The sequence below is a fragment of the Halictus rubicundus genome, chromosome 8, assembly GCF_050948215.1.
Source record: "Halictus rubicundus isolate RS-2024b chromosome 8, iyHalRubi1_principal, whole genome shotgun sequence".
In the NCBI taxonomy this organism is placed as follows: Eukaryota; Metazoa; Arthropoda; class Insecta; order Hymenoptera; family Halictidae; genus Halictus; species Halictus rubicundus.
In genome coordinates, this window is record NC_135156.1 from 14,192,305 (window position 1) to 14,215,052 (window position 22,748).

Genomic DNA, 22,748 nt, shown 5'->3' on the forward strand with positions numbered 1-22,748 from the left:
ACTTATGTCTTGTTATTTGATCTCAAATTCTTCATCAATTGAAAGCCAGTGTGAATCTTGTTAAACTCTCAACACTCCCTCCAATTAACATAAAGTCCAACAAGAATTTCTCAGCGTATACACTCGTAAATAGATCCTGTACACAGGTTAGTATTGTTACCTGCTCGCATCAATTTGAACTACAAAGTCCATTGGATACAATGCAAACAGCATCCGCTAATGAATCAGAGATTCACTGGAGTACAACAGGGATAATTATTCATAGTTCCATTACAGTAATCCGGGGAATTACGAATCCGCCTTCGTTCACAAAACGGAATCATTCTTTCTACGATATATTACGATCAAAGGGCTCGGAAAAGTCAAGGGAATACCCGCCGAGCACACACAAGGGAAGATCAAACTAATTTCTAATAAATAAAGCTCTACTGTTCCTCCCTCTACGTAACATTAATTCTGAACATTAAAGTTCCATTATTATTCCGCCTTGCCCAAAGACGGAATCATGTCGAAGCCGGACAACACCGCAGGTATTAACAGGTCCACAAACCTTGCCCTATATTCACATGACAATACGATCCCCTTAAAACGAAGACAATAATTAATTACGCACATGTACCCCCTCCTATAACCCTCACCCTAGCCCCGTCCTTATTTCACCAATCCCAAATGAGGTACTTAATTTATTCAATTTTTAATCCAGTCAAATCGATTGGCAGATACCTTTACTACCATCTCTGATCCGTTACTCAGATGCTGAAGTCCTGCAGGACCCTCAGCATGACGGTTCGAGGCCCAGCGTTGGATCCCCGTTGCAGAGTCGGTCATCCGGTCTGGTCCACTTCCGGTCGTCAACAATCATGCAGCTGGATGGACCGCCAAGGTCGTCCTGCATCACCACCGCCCGTGTACCCGCCCAGGGACTCGAGGTATTGTCCAAGGACAAGGAAGGTCGAGCTCTGCATCGAGCCCGGCCAATCGCTCGGCTTGATGATCAGGGGCGGCCTTGAGTACGGCCTTGGAATTTACGTCACCGGGGTCGACAAGGACAGCGTGGCTGACCGAGCTGGTCTCTTGGTAAGAATCGCCCAAAATCATTTTTTCCATCCACAACAAATCATTTTTTTATCCGAAATTTTACATTGAACTCTCAACGAGTCTTTACCAAAACTGGGAACAATTTTTCCATAATTTTAATCTAGGCTCCCGTGACTGTAAATTTTCCAGTCCGTCTCTTTTATCTGAAATTTTAACTAGATCACTAACACAGTCACTGCGCCAGCTTGTCAATTTTACGTTGAACTCTCAACGAGTCTTTTCCAAAATTGGGAACAATTTTTCCATAATTTTAATCTAGACTCCCGTGACTGTAAATTTTCGAATCCATCTCTTTTATCTGAAATTTTAACTAGATCACTAACACAGTCACTGCGCCAGCTTGTCAATTTTACGTTGAACTCTCGACGAGTCTTTTCCAAAATTGGGAACAATTTTTCCATAATTTTAATCTAGACTCCCGTGACTCTAAATTTTCCAGTCCGTCTCTTTTATCTGAAATTTTAACTAGATCACTAACACAGTCACTGCGCCAGCTTGTCAATTTTACGTTGAACTCTCAACGAGTCTTTTCCAAAACTGGGAACAATTTTTCCATAATTTTAATTTAGACTCCCGTGACTGTGAACAGTATATATTATCTATCTATTATCAGTAGACTGTGGATTTTACAGCAAAAATTATTTCAAGAGAAAATGCACTTTCGTTTTATCTGCTCTGTTCCGTACAATTGACTTGGACAATTTTTATTTTGCATAAATATCCGCAGTCTAGTTATCAGTCATATTACTGTGTAAAATTAGTGTGCAATGATGTACGTACATGTTCATCGTTCCCTGTCCGGGGATAAGCGGGCATCGTTTTTGCCCGAATCTACGCGAACGACAAAAGCGAATGGGGTGTCAAAAAAGTGATTATCAGAGGTTCCAGAGATTCGCTCAATCATTGCGGAGCCGGTCTAATGAGAACGAAAGCCGCAGGCGAATCTACAGTAAGTGCTTGCCTATCAAATCTTCGCGATCGTTAGCGTCGGAGCAATCAAGTGTCATTTCGATCCACTTTCGTAGACAAAGTACGCGCGCCCGGTCGATCGTGGAGGACTAATTAATTCTTCCTGACATTGGGTTATCCAGTTAATTAATTCACTCCTTATTCATGAACTTAACATTACGTACATTATTCTATCCGCCCTCTGGACTATAGGACGTTAAATCTATCCTATTTCTCCTTCCAGTTCAGTTATTTTTTGTAAATATGAAATGATAATAACAATAATTATAGTATTTCTCGTTAAATGAAAAATTATGAATACCACCACGAGAATCCAGACTAAAAACGTTCTACTTTCTTCTCCGGGGAAAACGACAGAATGCGAACGTGAAACATGAGAGTGCAATTTACTTGAGTGGCTTGTGTTTACGTTGTGGACCATGGCAATTTTTCCACAGCCTTATTAATTTCGTTTTTCGCAAGTCTCTGGAAGAAAACTGATGTTCGTTGGTGGAAGATCGTGTTTTCTGAAATTGTTCGAAATTTTTGGTTCGCAGGTGGGCGACCAGATCATCGAAGTGAACAATCAGAGCTTCGAGGAGGCGACCCACGACGAGGCGGTGCAGATCCTGAAGACGAACAAGAGGATGACCCTGCTGATCCGTGACGTCGGAAAAGTGCCCCATTCCTGCACCACCAGCCAGCCGATCGTGATGCCGACGTCCAGGTATTCGGACCATGATCCCCTGCTGCTGGAGAGCCCTGGGAACCATCGTCCGCCGAGTCCCTCGTAAGAGACAATTCTTTTTGCGAGCCCCTTGGACGTAATTAGCATCCGACCGATTAAACAGAAGTTAGGGAACTTGATCGCCTTAACATTCAGCCGGAACCAGGCGCAGATGTTGCTCGCACGTGTGTCCCGAATGTATAATGTTAATCAGAATAATAACTTCTTACAAACTCGCCAGACCAACCGGAGACTAATCGCGATTAAGAAAAATTCAATTGCATTCCCAGACCTTGCGAGTTTCGCCGAAATTGAATCAATTGCTCCGGTCGTAATTAGTCTGAAAGCGCACCGAGATATTTTCTGCGCAGCATCGCGAGCGACTGGAGACATCGGGGCGGAGTGCACACGGTGTCCGCTGCGACCGCAGCCATGGTGGAGGAGAAGGCGAGGGTGGTTCTCGCGAGAAGCGAAAGGGCGGCTCTTTCGCAGCTTCTCGCCGATTACAGAACCCGCCGTTTGACAATCGAGGAGCTGGTCGCCAGCCTGGCCGACCTGTTAAACACTCACGAGAAGCTCACTTTGCTGACGGAGCTCAGGGAACTCGTCGACAGCAAAGACAGGCCCGCTTTCGACGATCTCGTTTATAGGCCTCGCGTGTCCAGGGTATGCTTCCCGCACATTTTCAACCATTTCCCAACTACCGAACTGCTCTTTTACGCCTTTGGCCCGCCCACTGGGCGTAACTTCTGAAAAGGGGCGTGGAGTTTTTAGTTTCGGGACTCCCACTCGGCGTTTCGTACAATATGAGGCGAGACTTTTACTTCTGGATAGTCCCAGATCGTCCTACTGGGCGTATTTTATAACTAGGGGGCGTAGTGTTTACTTCTGGGCGTGACTTACAGAAAAGAAATTTAATCTGGAGTAGCAGATATATGTAGATTCATATTTTGATACAGAACATACTTTCTACAAAGTACTCCCAGTATCTTCCCAGTATCAATTTCGAAATACTGTAGTTTACAGACATCGCTAGCTCCGCCAGCTCTTTGTCTCGCTCTGGGGGCGTGGCTTACAATGAAGTAGGCGTATCTCTCCGCCCAGTAGTCATAATTAAGACCTGCATTGAACGATTTATAGTAGGAGACGCCATCGTCCTTCCCTAAACTTGTTCAACCGATAATTGACAAGAACAATGATCTCGTCGAGTAGTTTGCCCTGTGGGCGTGGCTTAGAACACAACCCTATTCTCTTGATTCAAAGCATGTACACTATCCTAATTTAATTCCTTTCAGAGACTTCAATATTCAAGGAAAAAGGTTCATTTTTGTTTTCTCTGTTCAATGAAGTAATTCCTTCTATGTTAATTCCATCCATAAGGCGTGGCTTAGAATACTGGTCTATCCTCCTTGTTTAAAGCATGTGTACTATATCTATCCTAATTTAATTTCTTTCAGAGACTTCAGTATTCAAGGGAAAAGGTTCATTTTTGCTTTCTCTAATCAAGAATTCCACCTCGAAGGCGTGATTTACGTTGGAGGCGTGGCGTTTAAAAATCGCCCCTCCCAGTGGGCGTAGTTTGCGGCCCGGAAAATTCATTTTTAACCTAGACACAGTACCAGTCGCGTTCTAAATCGAAATACGAATGATTTGCATGTCTGTTCCAGAGAAAAGGTGACCGTGCTCACTCCGATCTGTTAGTGACGCCCTCCCTCCACGATCTTCCGGTAAGTGAGCCAATTGTACCGTACACATCGAACATAATATATAAATACCACACCGAACACAGAATCTATATACACACAAGAGATCTATATACGAGCGACAGTCACACAAAGTCTCACTTGCCACCACGGTATTCTCTCTCTATTCATCTATCCATTCTCTCCGGGACATGTATAGAAAACTCTGTCTTTGTCTTTTCTCACTCTCTGTTCTGCGTTGTCCACTGTAACTGTTAGTTGATACGTATAACTGTTTTCTCTACCTTTTCTGTCGCCGGGGCGTCGCGAGCAACCGTGCCGGAGGAGAACCGTCCCCGTTTCTTCGGAAAAAAGAAATCGAAAAAAAGAAAAAAGAAAAACAAAAAGAACAAAAGAAAGCTGTTCGCTTGCCTTGTCGGACGGGTGCCTCGGCCCGGGTTCCTCGTGGCTAAACGGACAAATCTGGTATGCTCGTAACCCCTCTCACTTGAATGTATCCAATTAGAAACGCAAAAAAAAAAAAAACGATATTCCTACGATAGCGGCCGTGAGAGAACGTGTATACATATGTCTGTGTTTGCATATGAAACGCTACCGCGGGGCGTCGTTGATCGGTTCGACGAGACAGACCAAAAAAAAAAAAAAAAGAAGAACCGATCGAACAAGAAACACAACGAGAAAGAGAGACACAACGAACAATTGATACAGTGAGAAAGAGCGGAGGGAAACGATTGGGAAGAATGGAGAAACGGAACACACTCGTCTCGTCGGTTGGAGAGGTGCGAGGAGGTACATCGACAAAGACGAACGACGAAGAGAATCGGACAGAGAGCTGGAGAACGTCCAAGGGAATCGTCATCGAATTACCAGACACGTCTCGCGTCTATTAAGGGGAAACGTCGATCCGAGAGATGAACTTTTGTTTTTGCTTAATTGTTCTCGGCTATCGCGGTGACCCGTGACGCATGACTCGGATATCTTCCTGCAACCCCTTCTTCTTCTATCTTTACTGTCTCTCGTAGAAGCATCTCCGTGAACTATCGCTTCTTCTTCTTCTACTACTACTACTTCTTCTTCTGGACTAATGATTCTATCTCTCTATCTCTCTTTCTCTGTCTCTGTTTGTGTTCCACGTATGATTTCGCTTAGTATTAGTACGCTTTCAGGCAGCCGTTGTCGCATCGTCTACGTACGAGTATCGACGTGTTTTCGATTCGAGTAGCGTTTCGATCGGAACATGCGTAGCGCTTGGCTCACTCTGCTGATCGAGGATGTTCGAAGCCTGTTTCAAACCGTTTGCATGACGATGATGATGATGCAAGAATCGAGATTATTCCTCATGGCTTCGAGCATTCATAACACTCTATCTGGATGCGTTAGGAGTTAGTTGCTTGCGATTAGGAAGCACAGAATGCCGCTGTTAGAGCTGTCTCTGCCTTCTCGGTTTCTTTTCACGCTGACTACAGCGGGGGTGACGGTACATAATGCGACCTTCTCGAACGAGTTCGCCTGAGCTTTGCTGGATTTCTGTTTCGTTCTTACGTCGGCCGAGTGCTTGATCATATAGGTCAGTCGAATCTTGAAGAAAGAACTCTCTCTCTCTATAGAGAACATTCATACTCTGCACCTACGAGAATTCGTACTCTTCTTCCGAAAGCTGCATCACTGTTTATGGAATAAAATTGTTTCTATGTCGGCTACGGAACCATTTTTGGTGACATTTTTTGGCACAACTCTCGAGCAGTTATATTCGAATAATTGCGCTAACCGAACCAAGTAAGGAAATTTTTACTGAATCTTTTAAAATGTACTTTTTAATACTTTTGAAAATATTCCTTTCACGCATCATCTGGTAGACCCAACTCCGTAAAAAGACTCGAATCGTTCAGTTCAATTTTAAAAGAGTTATTCCATTGTAAAAGACTTCATTCAAATAGTAATTCTAGCCACTGTATTATTATAAGCTATACTATTATTTTTCCACGCACTATCCACTTTTGTTGGTGTGCCATTCAACGTGTCGAACATGCATTACATTTTACAGCAATGTCTCGTTTACTTAAACAAGATCGAATTTATCCAGCGGTCTTGCCATTTTGATGACAATTAGACAGAGAATCTTAAGGAAAAATAAAAATTTTTTGATCACTTACAAGATACAGGAGCCAGTGAAATACGTCTTTAAATCATTTTAACGAGTTGAAAATAGTACATTGAGATTTTTCAATTATTCATATTTTTCTGCTATTTTCAGTTGTGCCTACTCATTTTTGTCAAAAGTGCACGAAATCCGTAATCTAATTATAATACATGGAATTGAGAAATGTATTGATCCACTTCTTACGAAAGAGATTTTATAATTTTCACAAGTCTAAAATGAAAAATCGGAAATCAGTCATTTGACCTGGTAGGTTTAGCGTTACAATTAGTGCCAATCAGGGAACTGTTTTCCGCAAATTCATTTTACACAAAACGCTTAAAGTTGGAGGGAGTTTTCAGGAACAGAATTGAAAGAAAAATTCCGAGCGCAAACGGTTAAAACAGTGCAGGAAGATTTTCCGCCTGAACTCGTAAAAATTCGTAAGCTTCTTTCTCCAAGCATGATCACGCACTCGATCGCAGGATGCTGAGAGTAGTTCACCGAAGATCGGCTTGATCGCATCTCGCGCGTCTCGATCCCATGGGGCTTGGATCGAACTTCCTATGGGAGTTTTATCAGGCTCCCGGCAGCCGGGGTTTCGTCGAAACGGGATCGACGAGTGAACAGAAATAAATCTCGATCCAGATGGATCCTGCCCGCCTTATCCAAAGCTCGGGCAAGCTCAGCGACGGCCGGTTTCGTGGCCAACGAGTTGAAACCAGTTGAAACGAGCCTCAACGTTCGATCTTCCCACCGCAAAAATCATTTTGCAACAGAACATTTTTCAACAAATCCGCGCAACGGTGGTTGGTTCCCTTTCGTGTAAACGAAAAACAAAAAGAAAACCGTTCTCCATTCCTACTTGGGCTCCGTCCGCTGTCTTCTTTCACTCTCCTCTGGTTCTTTTCATTTTTTTTTCTGTTTTTCGTTGTTGTTGTTGTTGTCGTTGTCAGCCTCGGCGGTGTTTGTACATATCTAGCCGCGAAGATCCGTGTTTCCGCTCGGCGTGATAGGGAACGCTACGGCAAGCTGTTTGAAGATCAACAGAGCCGATTGATCTCCTGCAGGAACCAGGGAAATAGGATCGCAAATATTTAACCCCTGCGAAACTGCTCGGATTCGGCTTGATTCGAGACGCGGTGCGATAGTTCTTAGCCTGACTGTTTGGTTAATGCATTGACTAAGGATAATCTGTATACTGTGGTTTCTAATTCCGTGCTGATTTAATTCAGTATCCTTTTTTTGCGGAAGGAATCGGCCCATGTTTGCTGACGTATGTCTCGAGAGGTTTGAAGACATCCAAAATGAAATTAAGAAGACGTTCAAAAATGTTTAAAGACGTGTACAAAGTCATTTTTAAAAACATTTTTATGCAAGACATTTTTAGAGACTCACATTCAATCGTTGGTATTTGAATGTTCAGGTTTGAATGTTCATACTGAAATGTTCACATTTGAATGTCCTCGTTTCAATGTGCAGGTTCGAATGTTCATATTTGAATGTTCGTATTGCAATGTCCACATTTGAACATCCGTATTTCAATATTCATATTTGACTGTTCACATTTTAATGTTCAGGTTTGAAGGTTCATATTTGAATATTCATATTCGCATATTCACACTTGAATGTTCAGGTTTGAGTGTTCATATTTGAATGTACACATTCAAATGTTCAGGTTTAGATGTTCATATTTGAATGTACACATTCAAATGTTCAGATTTAGATGTTCATATTGCAATGTCTGAATGTTCACATTTGAATATTCAGATTTGGACGTTCGTATTCCACCGTTTCAACAAATGTGAAGTCCGGTAAAATTGGCACGGTAACGTGAAAATTACGAACCGGCGAAACTGCATTAATCAATCAGTGACGGAGTAGGAATCAATGAACTTCAAGCTGCGGAAAGTTTTTGGCCAGAAGTCGTTCGAAATTGCGATTCGATGACGCTTGATTGATGACTGCCGGCCTTCTGGCCGCGCTTTCACGGTTCACGGTCCCGCGACGTCGGGTTTCGTGATCTTTGAACGGAAGAGCGTCGCCGGAAGTCATCGTAAATCAAGTGTCATCCGCGCGCGCGCGGCGATAAACGTCGCCGCGGCGACGTGATCGATGATAGATCGCTGCTAAATTGGCATATTGATCGGTGCCTTCGTGCCTAATTAGTCGGCGAGAGTTCAATCAATGGGGGAACGATAAATTGGCACGCGTCGAACGATCCATCGATCGTTCCGTGAAATCTGTTACGGTTACGACGAAAGAATGATCGTGAACCGTGTTCTTTTGACTCGGCGTTTTTAGAATTGTCAGGATTCTGTCATTGTTTCTTCTGTGGAAGCTATCATCGATGTGTTCTTATCAAAATTCGATGTTACGAATAGGTGGATCATTCTGTGATCGAGACACAGTTTCTTCGGGTCTTCTGCTACATGATCTGTGTTTCGCATATATAAATTGTCTTCAGGAATTGTTGGAGGTTTACCTGTCTTTAAGTTACACAATTCTTTGCCTTTCAATGATACTTCTTCTACAAATAAATGTATTATTGTTTATCGATCGTTTGGGACTTTCAGTTCCACGACGATTGTTGTGTCTTTCTGTACATTGTGTATATTTTGAAGAATCCTTCTTCTGCCCAAGACACTGAAGAGATGGGTCCTTCTTCAGGTGTCGTAAGTTTGATGTTCTCCGATTTCAAAGAAAACGTCGACATTTGGAAACTTTCAATCATGAAAGTCTGCGTGTAGATCTTCACGATTGATTGTAAATTTTCCAAAGAAGGATTCCGACTCCCCAACTTCTGTGACACCCTGTACATAGTCTAACTGTCTCCATAGTCCCCATACCACTTGTCAAAACTCGATACCCTCCGAACAATCGAAAAACCGATAGAGAAGGACGCTTCGAGGCCCCCAGAAAGCAAATTATCGATCGAATACAAAAAAAAAAAAAAACAAACAAACAAAAGAACAAGAAGTGCTCGTTGGCCGTCGAAACCGGGTGCAAAAGTGGCAATGGATGTGGCACAAGGCATGACGGGATCTGGTGATTTCTCGCAGAGGGGTGTGCACGGTGGTTGTTGCCGTCCAGGACGACTGGTGGACGTCGAGGGAGATCCCCTAGGAGTGACAGGACCCCTCCTGCCCAGGGAGAACCAGGAATATAGATCGCCCAGCGAGGACAGCGGTCTCGGGGCCGACATGCCCAGGACCAGGTCGAGAAGATCACGATCGATGGATCACGATCGCCCTTTGCCGATTCTCCGCGACATCCTCGACGCTTCCCTTGCTCTTTTAATCCGTCGCAAACGTTCGAATCTCCTCCTGGCTCACTGATTCTAACAACAAAATGTTCCAGACACTCCTGACAATTATAAAGCTTGAAACGAGGTCCTCTTTGGAATGACAATGAAGTGGAAGAAAAAACATTTTTATTGTATTTAATTCAATTTTCTTAATTATTATCTATTTGCTACTTTGACGACTGTATTGAAAGCCAGTAATATATGCTTACTTAATTTGTCTACACTTTGAGTATTGTTATTCAGTAAATAATAAAACTGTAGCATAATTCACAATATTGATGGTAGAAGTGCACAACAGAATTTTTATGAACTTTTGGTTTAATCATTTAGTTGGGTTGAATTTCATTCCAGACTTTCAAATTATTTTTCCACGAAATTCAACAACCGTTTTGTCATTCATTTTTCCTCACAATTGAAACAAGTCGCCTTATTCGACTCTATGATAAAAGAATGATTATTCTTAGTCGAGAACAGCAGCGAAATATATGAAACATCGTGCGAGCCAGTAGTTCTCGAAGATTTTGTTGTTATATCGATAACGCGAAAGGGTATGATGTTCCCTGACCTCGGTTAATTGTTGTTATCCCATTGACCTGTGCCGAGAATCGAACCCCAAGAAAATCGGAAGTCGATCGTTTCTCCCCGAAGTGGAGATCGAGTTTGCAGGCACACTCGAAGTAACTCGATTTCGCCGAGCGATTCTATCGAATACGCAAACAACAACTGATTAAAGTTGTTTAGGCGAGCGATCGAAACCAGTCGCATCGATTTCTCGAATGTGAGACACCGTTTACCTTTTTTTTTTCTTTGTTTTCTTCTTCGAATGCTTTCGTAGGTCTGCCACCCACGTTAATTTCTATCAATTGTTAGATTACTTTAGTCTATAATAATTACTAGAATATCAGTCTACTTACACGATGTTAATATTAGTCTACGTTAGATGCACTGTCACCCCGAGACTCTCTCGATTTCCATCATCTGCGTACACTACAGATTCAAATTTTAGAACGTTAGTCGCTTTTTAGCATAACTGTTCTATGTTAGGTATTGTTTACCGATAGAAATATTCCGAGATGGAAGTTACAATTAATATCGGACTACTGTGTGCAAAATACATTCACAACTCTCAACAGAAATTCTGTGAAACACTAAAATTAATTGTCAATTTTTTAGATACAATTTTAGTTCTATCACGAGTGACAAAAATTTACAAAATACAGAAATTGTATTGAAACCCAACCGAAAATGTTACGTATCGTCAAATATTATTTACCGATAGAAATTCTCTGAGACCGATGTTCCGAGTAACATTTAATTGCAGAATACCTTCAAAGCTGCCAACAGAAATTCTGCGAGACACCAAAATTCATTTTCACAATAACACTGGCATTCGACTGAAATTGCTACACATCAACACACATTCGTTAATTAATATAAATTCTCCGAAACCAACTTCCAGAAACTTCACAAAATCACAGTGCACGAAACGAGTTAACATTGATCACAAAAAAGATTCTACAAAAATCACCGAAATTAATTATCACTCCACTGGATGACCACGTTGAGCACAATTGCGAGAGCACAGAACAAAGCACAGAAATTCAGCGTCGATAAAAATTGGTCGCAACATACCTTGCACGATGATCAATTTACAAAGGGAACAAAAGCTGGAGCGTTTCAGAAACACGACACGCCGCTCGAAAAAACCGGTACGACACAAACATCACCCGCGGTGCATTCCATTATTATCATACAACGTCCTCGCGCTGTCAAAACACTGGCGACTACCGTTCGAGCGACCCCCAAGCTAACCGACCCCGTGTTCGCGACTGCTGCCATACAACGCCGCCATAATAGAGGGCATCGCCGACTAGGTAATCCATTTCCGATCCCCGAATTCCTCGATTTCCTGCAGTGACCCGTTGTTTCGTCCTTAATTGATCGGCCGAATTCAAGACGGGACGAGAGAGAGAGAGAGAGAGAAAGAGGGTGCAAGGGAAGGGGTTGAAACGCAAAGAAAAGAAAATAATAGGTGGTTACAAAAAGAAATGGAAAAATAAATCAGGACGAAGGAAGTCGGAACAAAAATTCTTCTGAGCTGTCATTGACGTGGTTCTGTTCGAAGATAAGGCAGTGTAATTTTCATACAATTTTTTGTGTCCCCAGTCAAGAGCTACAAGGGCTACATAGATATTCATTTCTTTTCTTAACCCTTTGCACTCGAGTGGTGACTCTGGAGCACCACTAAAAATTGTTGTGGCATTATTTCAACGAAATTACAAAAAATATTTGTTACATTACAAAATTTGTATTTAACAGATTACTAAACATTTAAATATCATATGTAGAAATCGGATCGGTTTCGTATGATTAAAATGAAAATATTCTAAGGCGGAAGAAAAATTTAGTTTTAGAATTAAAATAGCGCCGAGTGCAAAGGGTTAATAATTTCAATCTGTTGAAAATAAAATAAATTTTTACCGTTTTGAATTCGATCTACACGTTTGTGAAATAGTAGCATAAAATCACACAGTCTATTAACGATATTAATTTAGTAGACATTATGCTCGTCAGACGCGGTATTATAGCGCGAGGGGTCAATTGCTCGACCGAATTCGGGGAAAGACGAGAGAAAGTCGAGCGGAGGGAGTTGAAATAGAAAGAAAGAAAAGAGGGGAAAATAAGAGGCGGCTGGGAAAGAGAGAAGATAAAGGAACGCGCGATTCGAAGGTAGCCGGGGATCAGCGTAATGGCGTTTCTGTGTCGGATATACCCGGGTACATCGATATTTCATTTCCTGGCAGGCCCGATCTGGCTTTAGTATCTATCCCCGCATTCAGCGAGCCAACCCCCTTCGAACACCCTCTGCTGGTAGCAGGTATGTACACAGACAAGCAGATACCCGTTCAAGAAATCCATGGGGGTGAAGGAGGGGGGTAGAGGAAAGGGGGACCAGCAAGGTAAATAGAGGCTCGTGCGTGTGAAACACGTGTGCCCTTGTATCGCGGCCGCGTGTGGGCGGAGGTCGATCCGTGTGTGGGCGTGTTCCGGGTGTATCGGTGGTCAGTTCTCATGGATCCGTCGATTAATTTGCGAGACACGGGGATTTTCTTGTTGCTCTGTTTGCACGGCACCCGAGATCTCTACCACCGACCTGCCTGATCAGAATTAAGCGCGGATACCGACGCTGACGGCGAACAGAGATTTCACTTAGATTTCATTTCGTTCTTACCTTAGGTCACAGAGTTTTTCTCTTTGTTTTTATTTTCCTTTCCGTTGCCGCTGCGCGGGGATTTTTCTCCGAGATTTTAGACGGCTCTCACCCTCTTTCCCGAGGGAGGTTCAAGATTCTATTTCGAGATTTTGTGATTCAGTTTTCCGTCCGCGATTTTAATTAGAGATTCTCTTGAGGTTGTTGTTTTTTTATTGTTAGCGAGAGATGATTTCATTTAGACGACAGTTTTGAGAATATTTGTGTCAGACAATATTTTTCCGTCGCTCGATATCAATTAATTTTTTGGAGATTTTATTTGGACAATATTTTTGGTCGTTGGGGACTATTGATTTTATTTAGATAATATTTTTGGTTGTTAGGGATCATCGATTTTATTCGGACAATATTTTTAGCTGTTATGAGCCAGCGACTCTATTTAGACAATATTTTTAGTTGATAGGGAACATTGATTTTATTTAGACAATATTTTTCAACCGTTCGAAATCGATGAATTTTTCGGAGATTTTATTTGGACAATATGTTTAGTCGTTGGGGACTATTGATTTTATTTAGATAATATTTTTGGTTGTCAGGGATCATTGACTTTATTCCGGCAATATTTTTTACTGTCAGGGGCCATCGGTTTCGTTTAGACAATATTTTTAGTTGCTAGGGACCATTGATTTTATTTAGACAATATTTTTCAACCGTTCGAGATCAATGAATTTTTCGGAGATTTTATTTGGACAATATTTTTAGTCGTTGGGGTCTGCTAGTTAAGAGTCTGAATAATTATAAAATAATTTTCAAATTACGGGAATTCTTGCAGACGTTAACAAAAACAAACGAAGGTCATCGGCGTGTGGAAGGGGGAGGGGATGTATTATGCGTGGAACTATGGAAAGCGAAGGGAGAAAGGGGATCGGATTGTAAATTGATAATTGTCCGGTTATTCAAATCCGGGCTCGGTCGGGGAACTGTTCCGTGGGAGCGACAACGTTCATTGTCGCCTAATCCCCCGCTCAATAATCGGGCAACCGGCAGCGGGCAATAATCGTCGGCGGGATCTGCGAATTCCATTTTGCGCGAGTACGTTTTCGATTCGCGTGGGCACGAACAGAGTTTCTACGCTTTCCTCGCCGCGCCTCGTCTCGTCTCGTCTCGTCGCGCCTCTCGTCGTCAGGATATCGATTCGATTCGACGGAATTTACTTACGGCCGGTCTCCGTCGAGAGACACGTATACACACGGAACATCCAGAACCCGTCCATCACTCTTCGTCCAATTATATACGAGCCCGGGCTTGTACTGCACGTTGGATCCATCGACACGTGTCACGATTTTGGAATAGTGTGCGGGGAACTAATATGGACACGACGATCATAACTCCTCGAACGCCCCTGGCCACGACCCTTATCGCCATGCTGCAGATTTTGAACGTTTACCACGATCACGTGTACGTACACTTACTTGCAATAATATCTGAACGCTGGTTGGGCACCAATAACTTTTTTATACTGAATTAAAAATTAATTTATTCATGTACTCGCTGATAAAATTCGGATTAAATTACGGTCAGGTTTAAGCGAGTTTAAACTGGACCGAAAAATTTGATTTTACTTTTTCGAGAAGTTGGAACGACATAATGGATGTTTAAGATATTAAAGATCGCCGTTTGCCAAATTTAAACAATGCGTCTTGTAAATGTGGGTTGTTTATATACGTTCTGGAAGTTTCATCGAAGACCTTCACACGACCGAACTTGTCCCTCGTATTTTATTTATGGAACAGCTAAAAAAGAATCGTGCATCGAATTTGAAGAGACCGGTTTAAAGAGGAAGGTTCGATCTTCAAATACATGGTAAATTCATTGAGGAAAAAAATTTTGCAACATTTTCGGGAATAAAAGTGTTTCCACTTTCTTGCTTGTGGCGGGGTGTAGAAATTTTTTTTGGAAAAATTGAAGTTGGCGTTGTAAAAGTGGAGACTTCGTACTATAAAACGAGCCAAGATGCATCGCGATACGATTTTTTTTCACAATGTTATCGCAATTTGAATGTCGAGAAATTTTCATGGAGAATTCAGTGGTTCTTTAATTTTGTTTCCTTGATTATTGTGTTCAATTCGTTCGCAACGGTTGAATACAATCATGACGTGGCAGACAACATGTGAAATGCAATTAATTACCACGATTATAAAATGTTGACAGTTATTCCAGTTAAAAATTATTTATGGTAAATCGTAGAATTTATTCACGTCAATATTTCTCGAAAATTGTCCGAAATTTGCCTCGTTCGAGTAATTACCACTATACATACCAAAACCGAGTTCTAGCACATAGCTCAGCTCTTTTTCCCTCACGCGTGTTGTGCTCCTGTCACGCATCCGTGATTGACAGTGCTGATTTACGGTGTACGGTGGATTTCCACGTACGTTTCATATTTTTCAGAATATACCACACAAACTGAAAAAAAAAAATAAAATGTGTCAGACGAACCGACGATTTAACAGAGCAAATTAAAAAATGTTTCAGATAAAATCCCCTTATTTTCGCTTCGTCTGGTCGATATCAATATTTGCCGTTTAAAGGAAAATAAGCAAAATCAGGAGCGAGGTTTTTTCCCCATTTAGCGAGGGATGAAGACGAAGCGGACGCGAATTGCGACGCGAGGGGCGCAAATTCCACTGCAGTCGCTCGCAGGCCTGCTGCGGCAGTTCGCGAACCTATAGGAACCAGCCCTTGAAAATTTTCGTACTATCCTCCGTGGAAGTTGTAACGCCGGGTCGTATCCCGGGTAACAGAATGAAACAAATGAGCTTCGAGAGAGTTGGCAGTACGGTAATCGGTTCCGCGGACGAAACGTTCGCCGTCAAAATCGTCCGCGCGTTTTCCTGCCGAACGGGGAACTTCCGGTGCAGCAGACATCTTCGATCTTTCAATAAAATATTACTGACAACATCGTACAAGGTGTTCGCAAATTTCCTTGGTGGTTACGAACAGGTATGGAGCACCGTCTTCGATTGCACATTTGAAATTCTACTTGCGAGAAAATTGCGAAATTTTAACACAGTGAGAAATTGATATTTTTAATTTGTTACACGAGAATCGCTCCTTAAGTGTTTTCCAACCGTGCTGCGTCAAGGAGAAATTTCTTTTCTGGACTTGCAATTTTTTTACGAGAATTCTGATTTATTTAGATTGTTTTAAAAAAACAGTAGAATCAAGGAACAGTTTGTTTTGTCAACAATGAAGGTTCCTCAGAGCTCCGACGCTATCCAAACTACAAACGGTCACTACCGAACGTACACAACACGGACGCAACATTGTTCGTCTCTGCGAATTCCATAATGCACCGCTAGCCGCGTTGTTACGGGACCACCACCATTTCCCACACAACAATCGGACATTCCGTGGTAGTCGAAACAGCAATTCCATGTGGTTTTGTTCTCATAACACCGGAATGCACTGTGCAATATCCACGAACTTAAACCGGTTAATGGGCAAAATTAACTGCCCAATTAGATGCAGCTCACATCTTTTTATTTCTATGATAATCATCATTTTTCCCAGTTAGGATTCAGATAATAGACTCTCTAATGACTGCGCTGTACCTTAAGGAAGCTTCACAATTTTCATGCAAGTAATAATCTCGAAAAGGTGGCTTGTGAGCAAAATTAAACTCTCGAACAATTTATTACAAAATCTTCAATTATGCATTCCTCATTTTTAAATCACTATTAAGGATTACTGAGTACCTGCCTGGAATCAAGTATTTATTTAAAACAATAGTCAGTCAATTGTGCTAACCAACTGAAAAGATCGATTTCATGTTTCAATTTTAAGATTAACGAGTGTAAAATCAGCTGATTTAGCAGCACTCACTTTCACGGTTTCTTTTTAAATAAAAAATCTACATGAACCAATCATACACTCTTGACCAGCTAAAGAGACCACAGAGACGTAGACTGTAATAAAAAGAGCCAATTTCAATCGATATTAATATTTATAAAATTGACAAACGGAAAGTTGACCACGCAAACATATCCGAGAAAAGAACGAGGAACCTTGATTTATCGCAGAATTGTAAATAAACTGAGAGACTTAATTTCGCCTTAATTAAACCTCTGTTACAATCACGAAGGATATTTGCGAACGGCTGCATTTATTTCACAATGGGATCCAATCAAGATGGTGGATCGTTGCACGGAGAGGAAGGAAATACATTCAATCGTCGAACGAAGCGAAAGATCGAAGATCGATGCTCCGGAGCAGTTTAAGGAAGTTCAAAATTGGAATTTCATTCGGAGGAAAATTGTCCGAAGTCGTCCAAAGACTTATCGTCGATTCCGGAATCGAGCGTCGTCGACGGGTTTCGGAAAAGTTTCTCTCGTCCTGCGTGGCCGTGTTCGGTTTTTACGTGTCCTGCACGAGTCGATGTATCGGATCGATCGACGCTGTTCCCGCGACTCTTAAACTTCGACGAAGGACGAACGAGCGAACGGAAATAGATTCGGCCCGCGCGACTTATGAGCATCTGCAACGGTGCACGGTTATCGATGCCTGACGTATGCTGGGCTCATTAAATAATCGATGCGAAACATGTAAATAACCGCGCGTCAGTGTCCATTTACGGTGACCCGGGCTCGCATGTGCTCCATACTTCTTTCCAACTTGGCCGGGTAAGGCTGGAAACTGCCCGTCGGTTTCCTCATTATCGATTGATCAGCCCTCGGTCCTGTCTAATAGAATTTTTATGCGCGCCGATTTCTGTGTTTTAGAACCGGCAACCGAGACCCAGTTCGGGTCTCCCTTGTGCTTTTAAACTGAAACGCAATCGATACTCTTTCATATTTCATGTCTCGTGGCACGCTGCGGAGCGTGCGAATTTGCATGTTTGCGACAAAGCTTATACAGACGTCAGAACTGATGGAAATTCTCTTCTTCTGTCGAGAATAGTTTTGATCGAATAAACATTAAACAGGAGAGTTCAATTCCAGCGAAGTGCAAACAACATACACGGTCGAACACGATCAGACACAGCACGATTCTCAAACTACTTTCGATCATGCCTCCCAAAATCCACCTAATAAAAAGGGAACAAAAATATCCGAGTGCGAATTTGTATTTTTGCGAATAGGTAAATCAGGAAGTCAGAATTGAAAGAAATTTTCATCCCCTTTGGATAATATTTTTCATAAATTAAAAATTCAACGGAAGAATTCAATTGTAGGGAACTACAAACAACATACACAGTCGAACTCGATCAGAAGCCTTCCAAAATCCACGTAAAAAAAAAGGGACAAAACTATTCGAGTGTGAATTTTTTTGCGAATAGGTTTATAAGGAGGTCAGAATTGAAAGAAATTTTCTTCTCGTTCGGATAATATTTTTCATAAATTAAAAATTCGATAGAAGAATTCAATTCCAGCGAACTACAAACAACAAGCAGTGAATTCTCAATATATATCAACAACACGGGTAATGCCAGCGTCGACATACCCGAGCCGTGTTATGTTTACATTCCTCGGCGTCCGAGTCCTCTCGAGCTAGGTGGCCCCACGGTAGTGGGGATAATTCCGCGCCGTTTCTCGTCCAGACCTTGGCGACATATATAGAGAAATCACTGAAACAAACAAGTCTCAATCAAGCCTCCCAAAATCGACCTGGAAAAGAAAACGAGAAATGCCATCCGCAAAGAGAAAGAGCAGTTCCGAAAACTTCCAACCCGATAATTCAATTTCTAACTTCGAACAAATCGGACAACGCTGCTACGAAAATAGTCTTTCGAGCACGGTCGAAGAGACAAGATTCAGACGCGGGGCCGTGCAGCATCCGGACCTAAAAATGACGTGTTAAAACATTCACCGGTCGCCCCTTCGCGTTCCCATCCCCGGGTCTCACATTCGAGAAGCCATTCTATTTCGGCGAGCCGGCGGGATCGATCTGCCGGCTAAAATATTCAGGTAACGAGCAATTAGCCGGCGGCGCACAAGTCTAGGCACAGGTGGTCGAACCCTCGACTCGGCCCGACTCGATTCCTCGTTCGACGAATTCGAGAGATCCCCAGTGCACCGGAAGCATTTGCTAGACGATCTCGGACGGTTTATCAGAGGTGTCAGGGATTGCGCGGTACATTCGACTCGATACGACTCGACATGACTCGACGTTCTAAAAATTCGGGAGATAAGAAGTGTCCAAACTCGAAAAACCCTAGTGCGCCGGAAGCATTCGCAAACCGATCTCAACCGGTTTATCCGATTTATCGGGTATTACAAGGGAAACTCGAATCGATTCAGTGTTTGAAAAAATTCGAGAGCTAAAGGGGGTCGAAACTCGAGAAATTCCAGTGCGCCGGAAGCATTCGCAAACCGATCTCAGCCGATTTATCCGATTTATCGGGTATTGCGAGGGAAATTCGAATCGATTAGGTGTTTGAAAAATTTCGTCAGCTAATGAGGGTCGAAACTCGAGAAATTCCAGTGCGTCGGAAGCATTCGCAAACCGATCTCAGCCGATTTATCGGGTATTGCGAGAGAAACTTGAATCGATTAGGTGTTTGAAAAATTTCGTCAGCTAATGAGGATCGAAACTCGAGAAATTCCAGTGCGTCGGAAGCATTCGCAAACCGATCTCAGCCGATTTATCCAAGTTATGGGGGATTCCGAGGCAAACTCAAATCGATTCGATGTTCGAAAAATTTCGAGAGCTAAGGGGGGTCGAAACTCGAGAAATTCCAGTGCACCGGAAGCAATCGCAAACCGATCTCAGCCGATTTATCGGGTATTGCGAGGGAAACTCGAGTCGATTCGGTGTTTGGAAAATTTCGAGAGCTAAGGGGGGTCGAAACTCAAGAAATTCCAGTGCACAGGAATCATTTGCAAACCGATCTCCACCATTTACATACCGGTTTGTCAGAGTTGTAGAGTGCAAGGGAGGATCGACTCGATCAGTCATTCTACGAATTCGAGGTCTAGGAGGGTTTGAAGCTTGAGAGATCCCAGTGCACCGGAAGCATTCGCTAAACGACCTCGACCGTTGAATCTACCGTATTACCAGAGTTATCAGAGAGTGCAAGGGGGAGGATCGACTCGATTCGAAGTTCTAAAAATTCGAGATCCAAAAAAAAAAAACTCGAGAGAGACGGGAAGTGATTGCGAAACGATCTGGACGAATTGTCTGCCGGTTTATCAGAGAGCGCAAGGGAGGATCGTGCGGGGGAGGGTCCGCCGCGCTAGCGAAAAAGAGAGAGAGAGATAGAGGGGGTGGTGGGTGGTCTCAAATCGCAATTTTGGCAATTCCAGAGCGGGCTGCAGGAGGGCACAGCAGCACCAAGTGACGACCTCCGACCTCGCCCTCTCCAACGACGACGAGTGCGACAACCAGGTACAGAGAAATCGTTCGAGCCCGCGAAAGTGCCGATCGGCGACCGACGTGTTTCGCCGCTTTTCAGGCGAACAGACACCTACTCGCCCCGGGATATTCTCTCTCCTCGGGAGAGAGGGGGGAGGAGACAGGGACAGAAAGAGAGAACAGAGACGGTTGTCCCCGGGAAACAACGGTGGAACACCGTCAAAGCGGTCTTTATCAATTTCTTTTGCAGGACTACGAAGACGATCTGGAGAACGGCCGCGGGCGCAGGCACAGCTCGCCGAGCGGGTCCCGTGGCAACCCTCGGGATTACGGACATCATCGGCTACACCCGGACAATCTGGTGAGTCCGATCATCATCTTTTTATACCTTTCGCTCAACCCCAGGGACACTGCCTCACGATAATTGCCCGTTTCTTTTGCGAACACCGCGACGCGATCGGTATTGCTTTAACCTGTTACTCGTCTAGGGTGAACATTAGGGGTGGGGGCTTCGAACATGGATTACGTTGTCAACAAATAGAGAGGCACATCGTGTTGATTATAACATTTTTTTAATTGAATATCTGAGGATAGAAACGATACGGACGGAAAGTTCGAGGGAATTGTTTATATAAATTGTTTACTCGAATGTTCGTCAAAATTGTGGTTATCAGTTTTGAAGTGCCACCTTTCGGTACCTATACGCTTAATTTGATTACATGTCTCAATCGATTAAATAGTCATTACCGATATAAGACAGAAAAAATACTTCCTCGAATTATTTGTCCGCATGAATATTTTGCTGAGCTGGGCACCATATTGCGTACAAATGATTATCATTAAAACATTGCATCTTGAAACTGTATAAATTGTTCTGAGTAATCAATTTTAAATAAAATTTTTCAGAGTAATTTGTTATAGCAATGTCTAAGACATGTAATCTCGAAAATTTTTAAACCAGCGAAATAATCAGAAATTTAATGATTAATTTTCATTTTTGTATACAAATCAGGCCTCTCGGACCTATGAAGAAAACTATTATTTACTTAGCTTGTTAAAATTCCTGAAACAATGTTTCTGAAACATTCCTTCCCCACCGCTCAGTAAAATATGCATACCGCGATTCACGGCTTTTCAAAAAGAGGGGAATTTTCGATTTAGTTTACGGCGAGGAAATCCGTCGTTTTTATTTCGATTTCCAGTTAATGCGCCGAAAAACGATAAACAAGCGCGCAACGCGAAACGCGCACTCGCTTCCGGAAAGCTGTTTAATTACATGGCGTCGCGCGAAAAGCGCCAATTAATGCATTCGAAGCGGCGGCGGGGCGCAACGACGAGACAAAGGGAACGCGAAAAAAAAAAGAAATTGCATGATTACGTGATCGTACGAGAACGCTTGCAAGTATTTCAGGACGCTCTGATATACAACATATATAATTAAAAAAAAAAGAAAAAGAAATAACTTCCTTATCCCACGGCGCAGGAACTGCGCCTATCACTTTCTCTTTTGTTGCAACTCTGGTGCCTTGTGTCGCTGTTAACACACATGTAGAAAACAAGTGCAATTTCAATTAATTCGTAAGTGCTCGGAAACGTGCCATAGTTTTTCCGTGAGTCACACCGTTTCGATACACTCGACTGTTATTTTACAATTCTTAATAATTACTTTCGTACGTTTTACCTCTATACATTAACTCTTCATAATCGTAACGCCATTTTCAACGTACGAGGGGGCAGTTTGTAAAACGGTAGTCGCCGTTGCAATCGTTGAGCAATGAAACAATCGTAGTAATCGAGCTACCATCTCTAAATTAAACAGTTAACAAACAAAGAACCGCATGGAAGTATTAGATCACCACAGGGCCCCGAAATTAATGTGAAATGTGGAGGGTCGAATGAGGGCTTAGCTAATCAGGGTTCAACGGGAACACAGGAAAAGTCGGGTACACGGATCCACGGATCTATGTTTCCAAAGAAAACCGTAGGAAAGCTACTTGTTCGACTGGACCCCGGCTTAACGAGGTCTCGTCGGAACTCGTTCCCATTCGGCCGATGATCCAGACCGATCGACTCTCGGATCTTCTCACGGGTCCATCTCGAACGGCCTCGATTTATGGAGGCTGATCACGCCAGGTCGATCTCTGGGCCGACGCGTATATCACTCGTACACGCGCGCGCCTGTATCCTGGAACCAGCTGAAGAAGGTGTTTCAGGGGCCTGAATTAATTATCGCGACGCGATCGATCATGGTGGACGGGTGGATC

The 22,748-nt window shown here is 42.8% G+C and overlaps 1 protein-coding gene across 8 annotated transcripts in view; it reads left to right on the forward strand.

Annotated features, from left to right (window-relative positions):
• Positions 1–22,748, forward strand: part of Dysc (whirlin protein dyschronic) — a 145,445-nt gene that overhangs the window by 79,623 nt on the left and 43,074 nt on the right. For 5 of the 8 annotated variants that reach the window (XM_076792021.1, XM_076792016.1, XM_076792017.1 and 2 more), the window contains 7 exons: positions 754–1,077; positions 2,604–2,836; positions 3,145–3,439; positions 4,441–4,500; positions 9,676–9,830; positions 20,436–20,517; positions 20,735–20,845. In XM_076792021.1, coding sequence (XP_076648136.1) covers positions 754–1,077; positions 2,604–2,836; positions 3,145–3,439; positions 4,441–4,500; positions 9,676–9,830; positions 20,436–20,517; positions 20,735–20,845 — 1,260 coding nt within the window. Of the gene's footprint in view, positions 1–753; positions 1,078–2,603; positions 2,837–3,144; positions 3,440–4,440; positions 4,501–9,675; positions 9,831–20,435; positions 20,846–22,748 lie in introns of all 8 variants that reach the window. The other 3 variants (XM_076792020.1, XM_076792022.1, XM_076792023.1) reach the window with 2 other exon arrangements.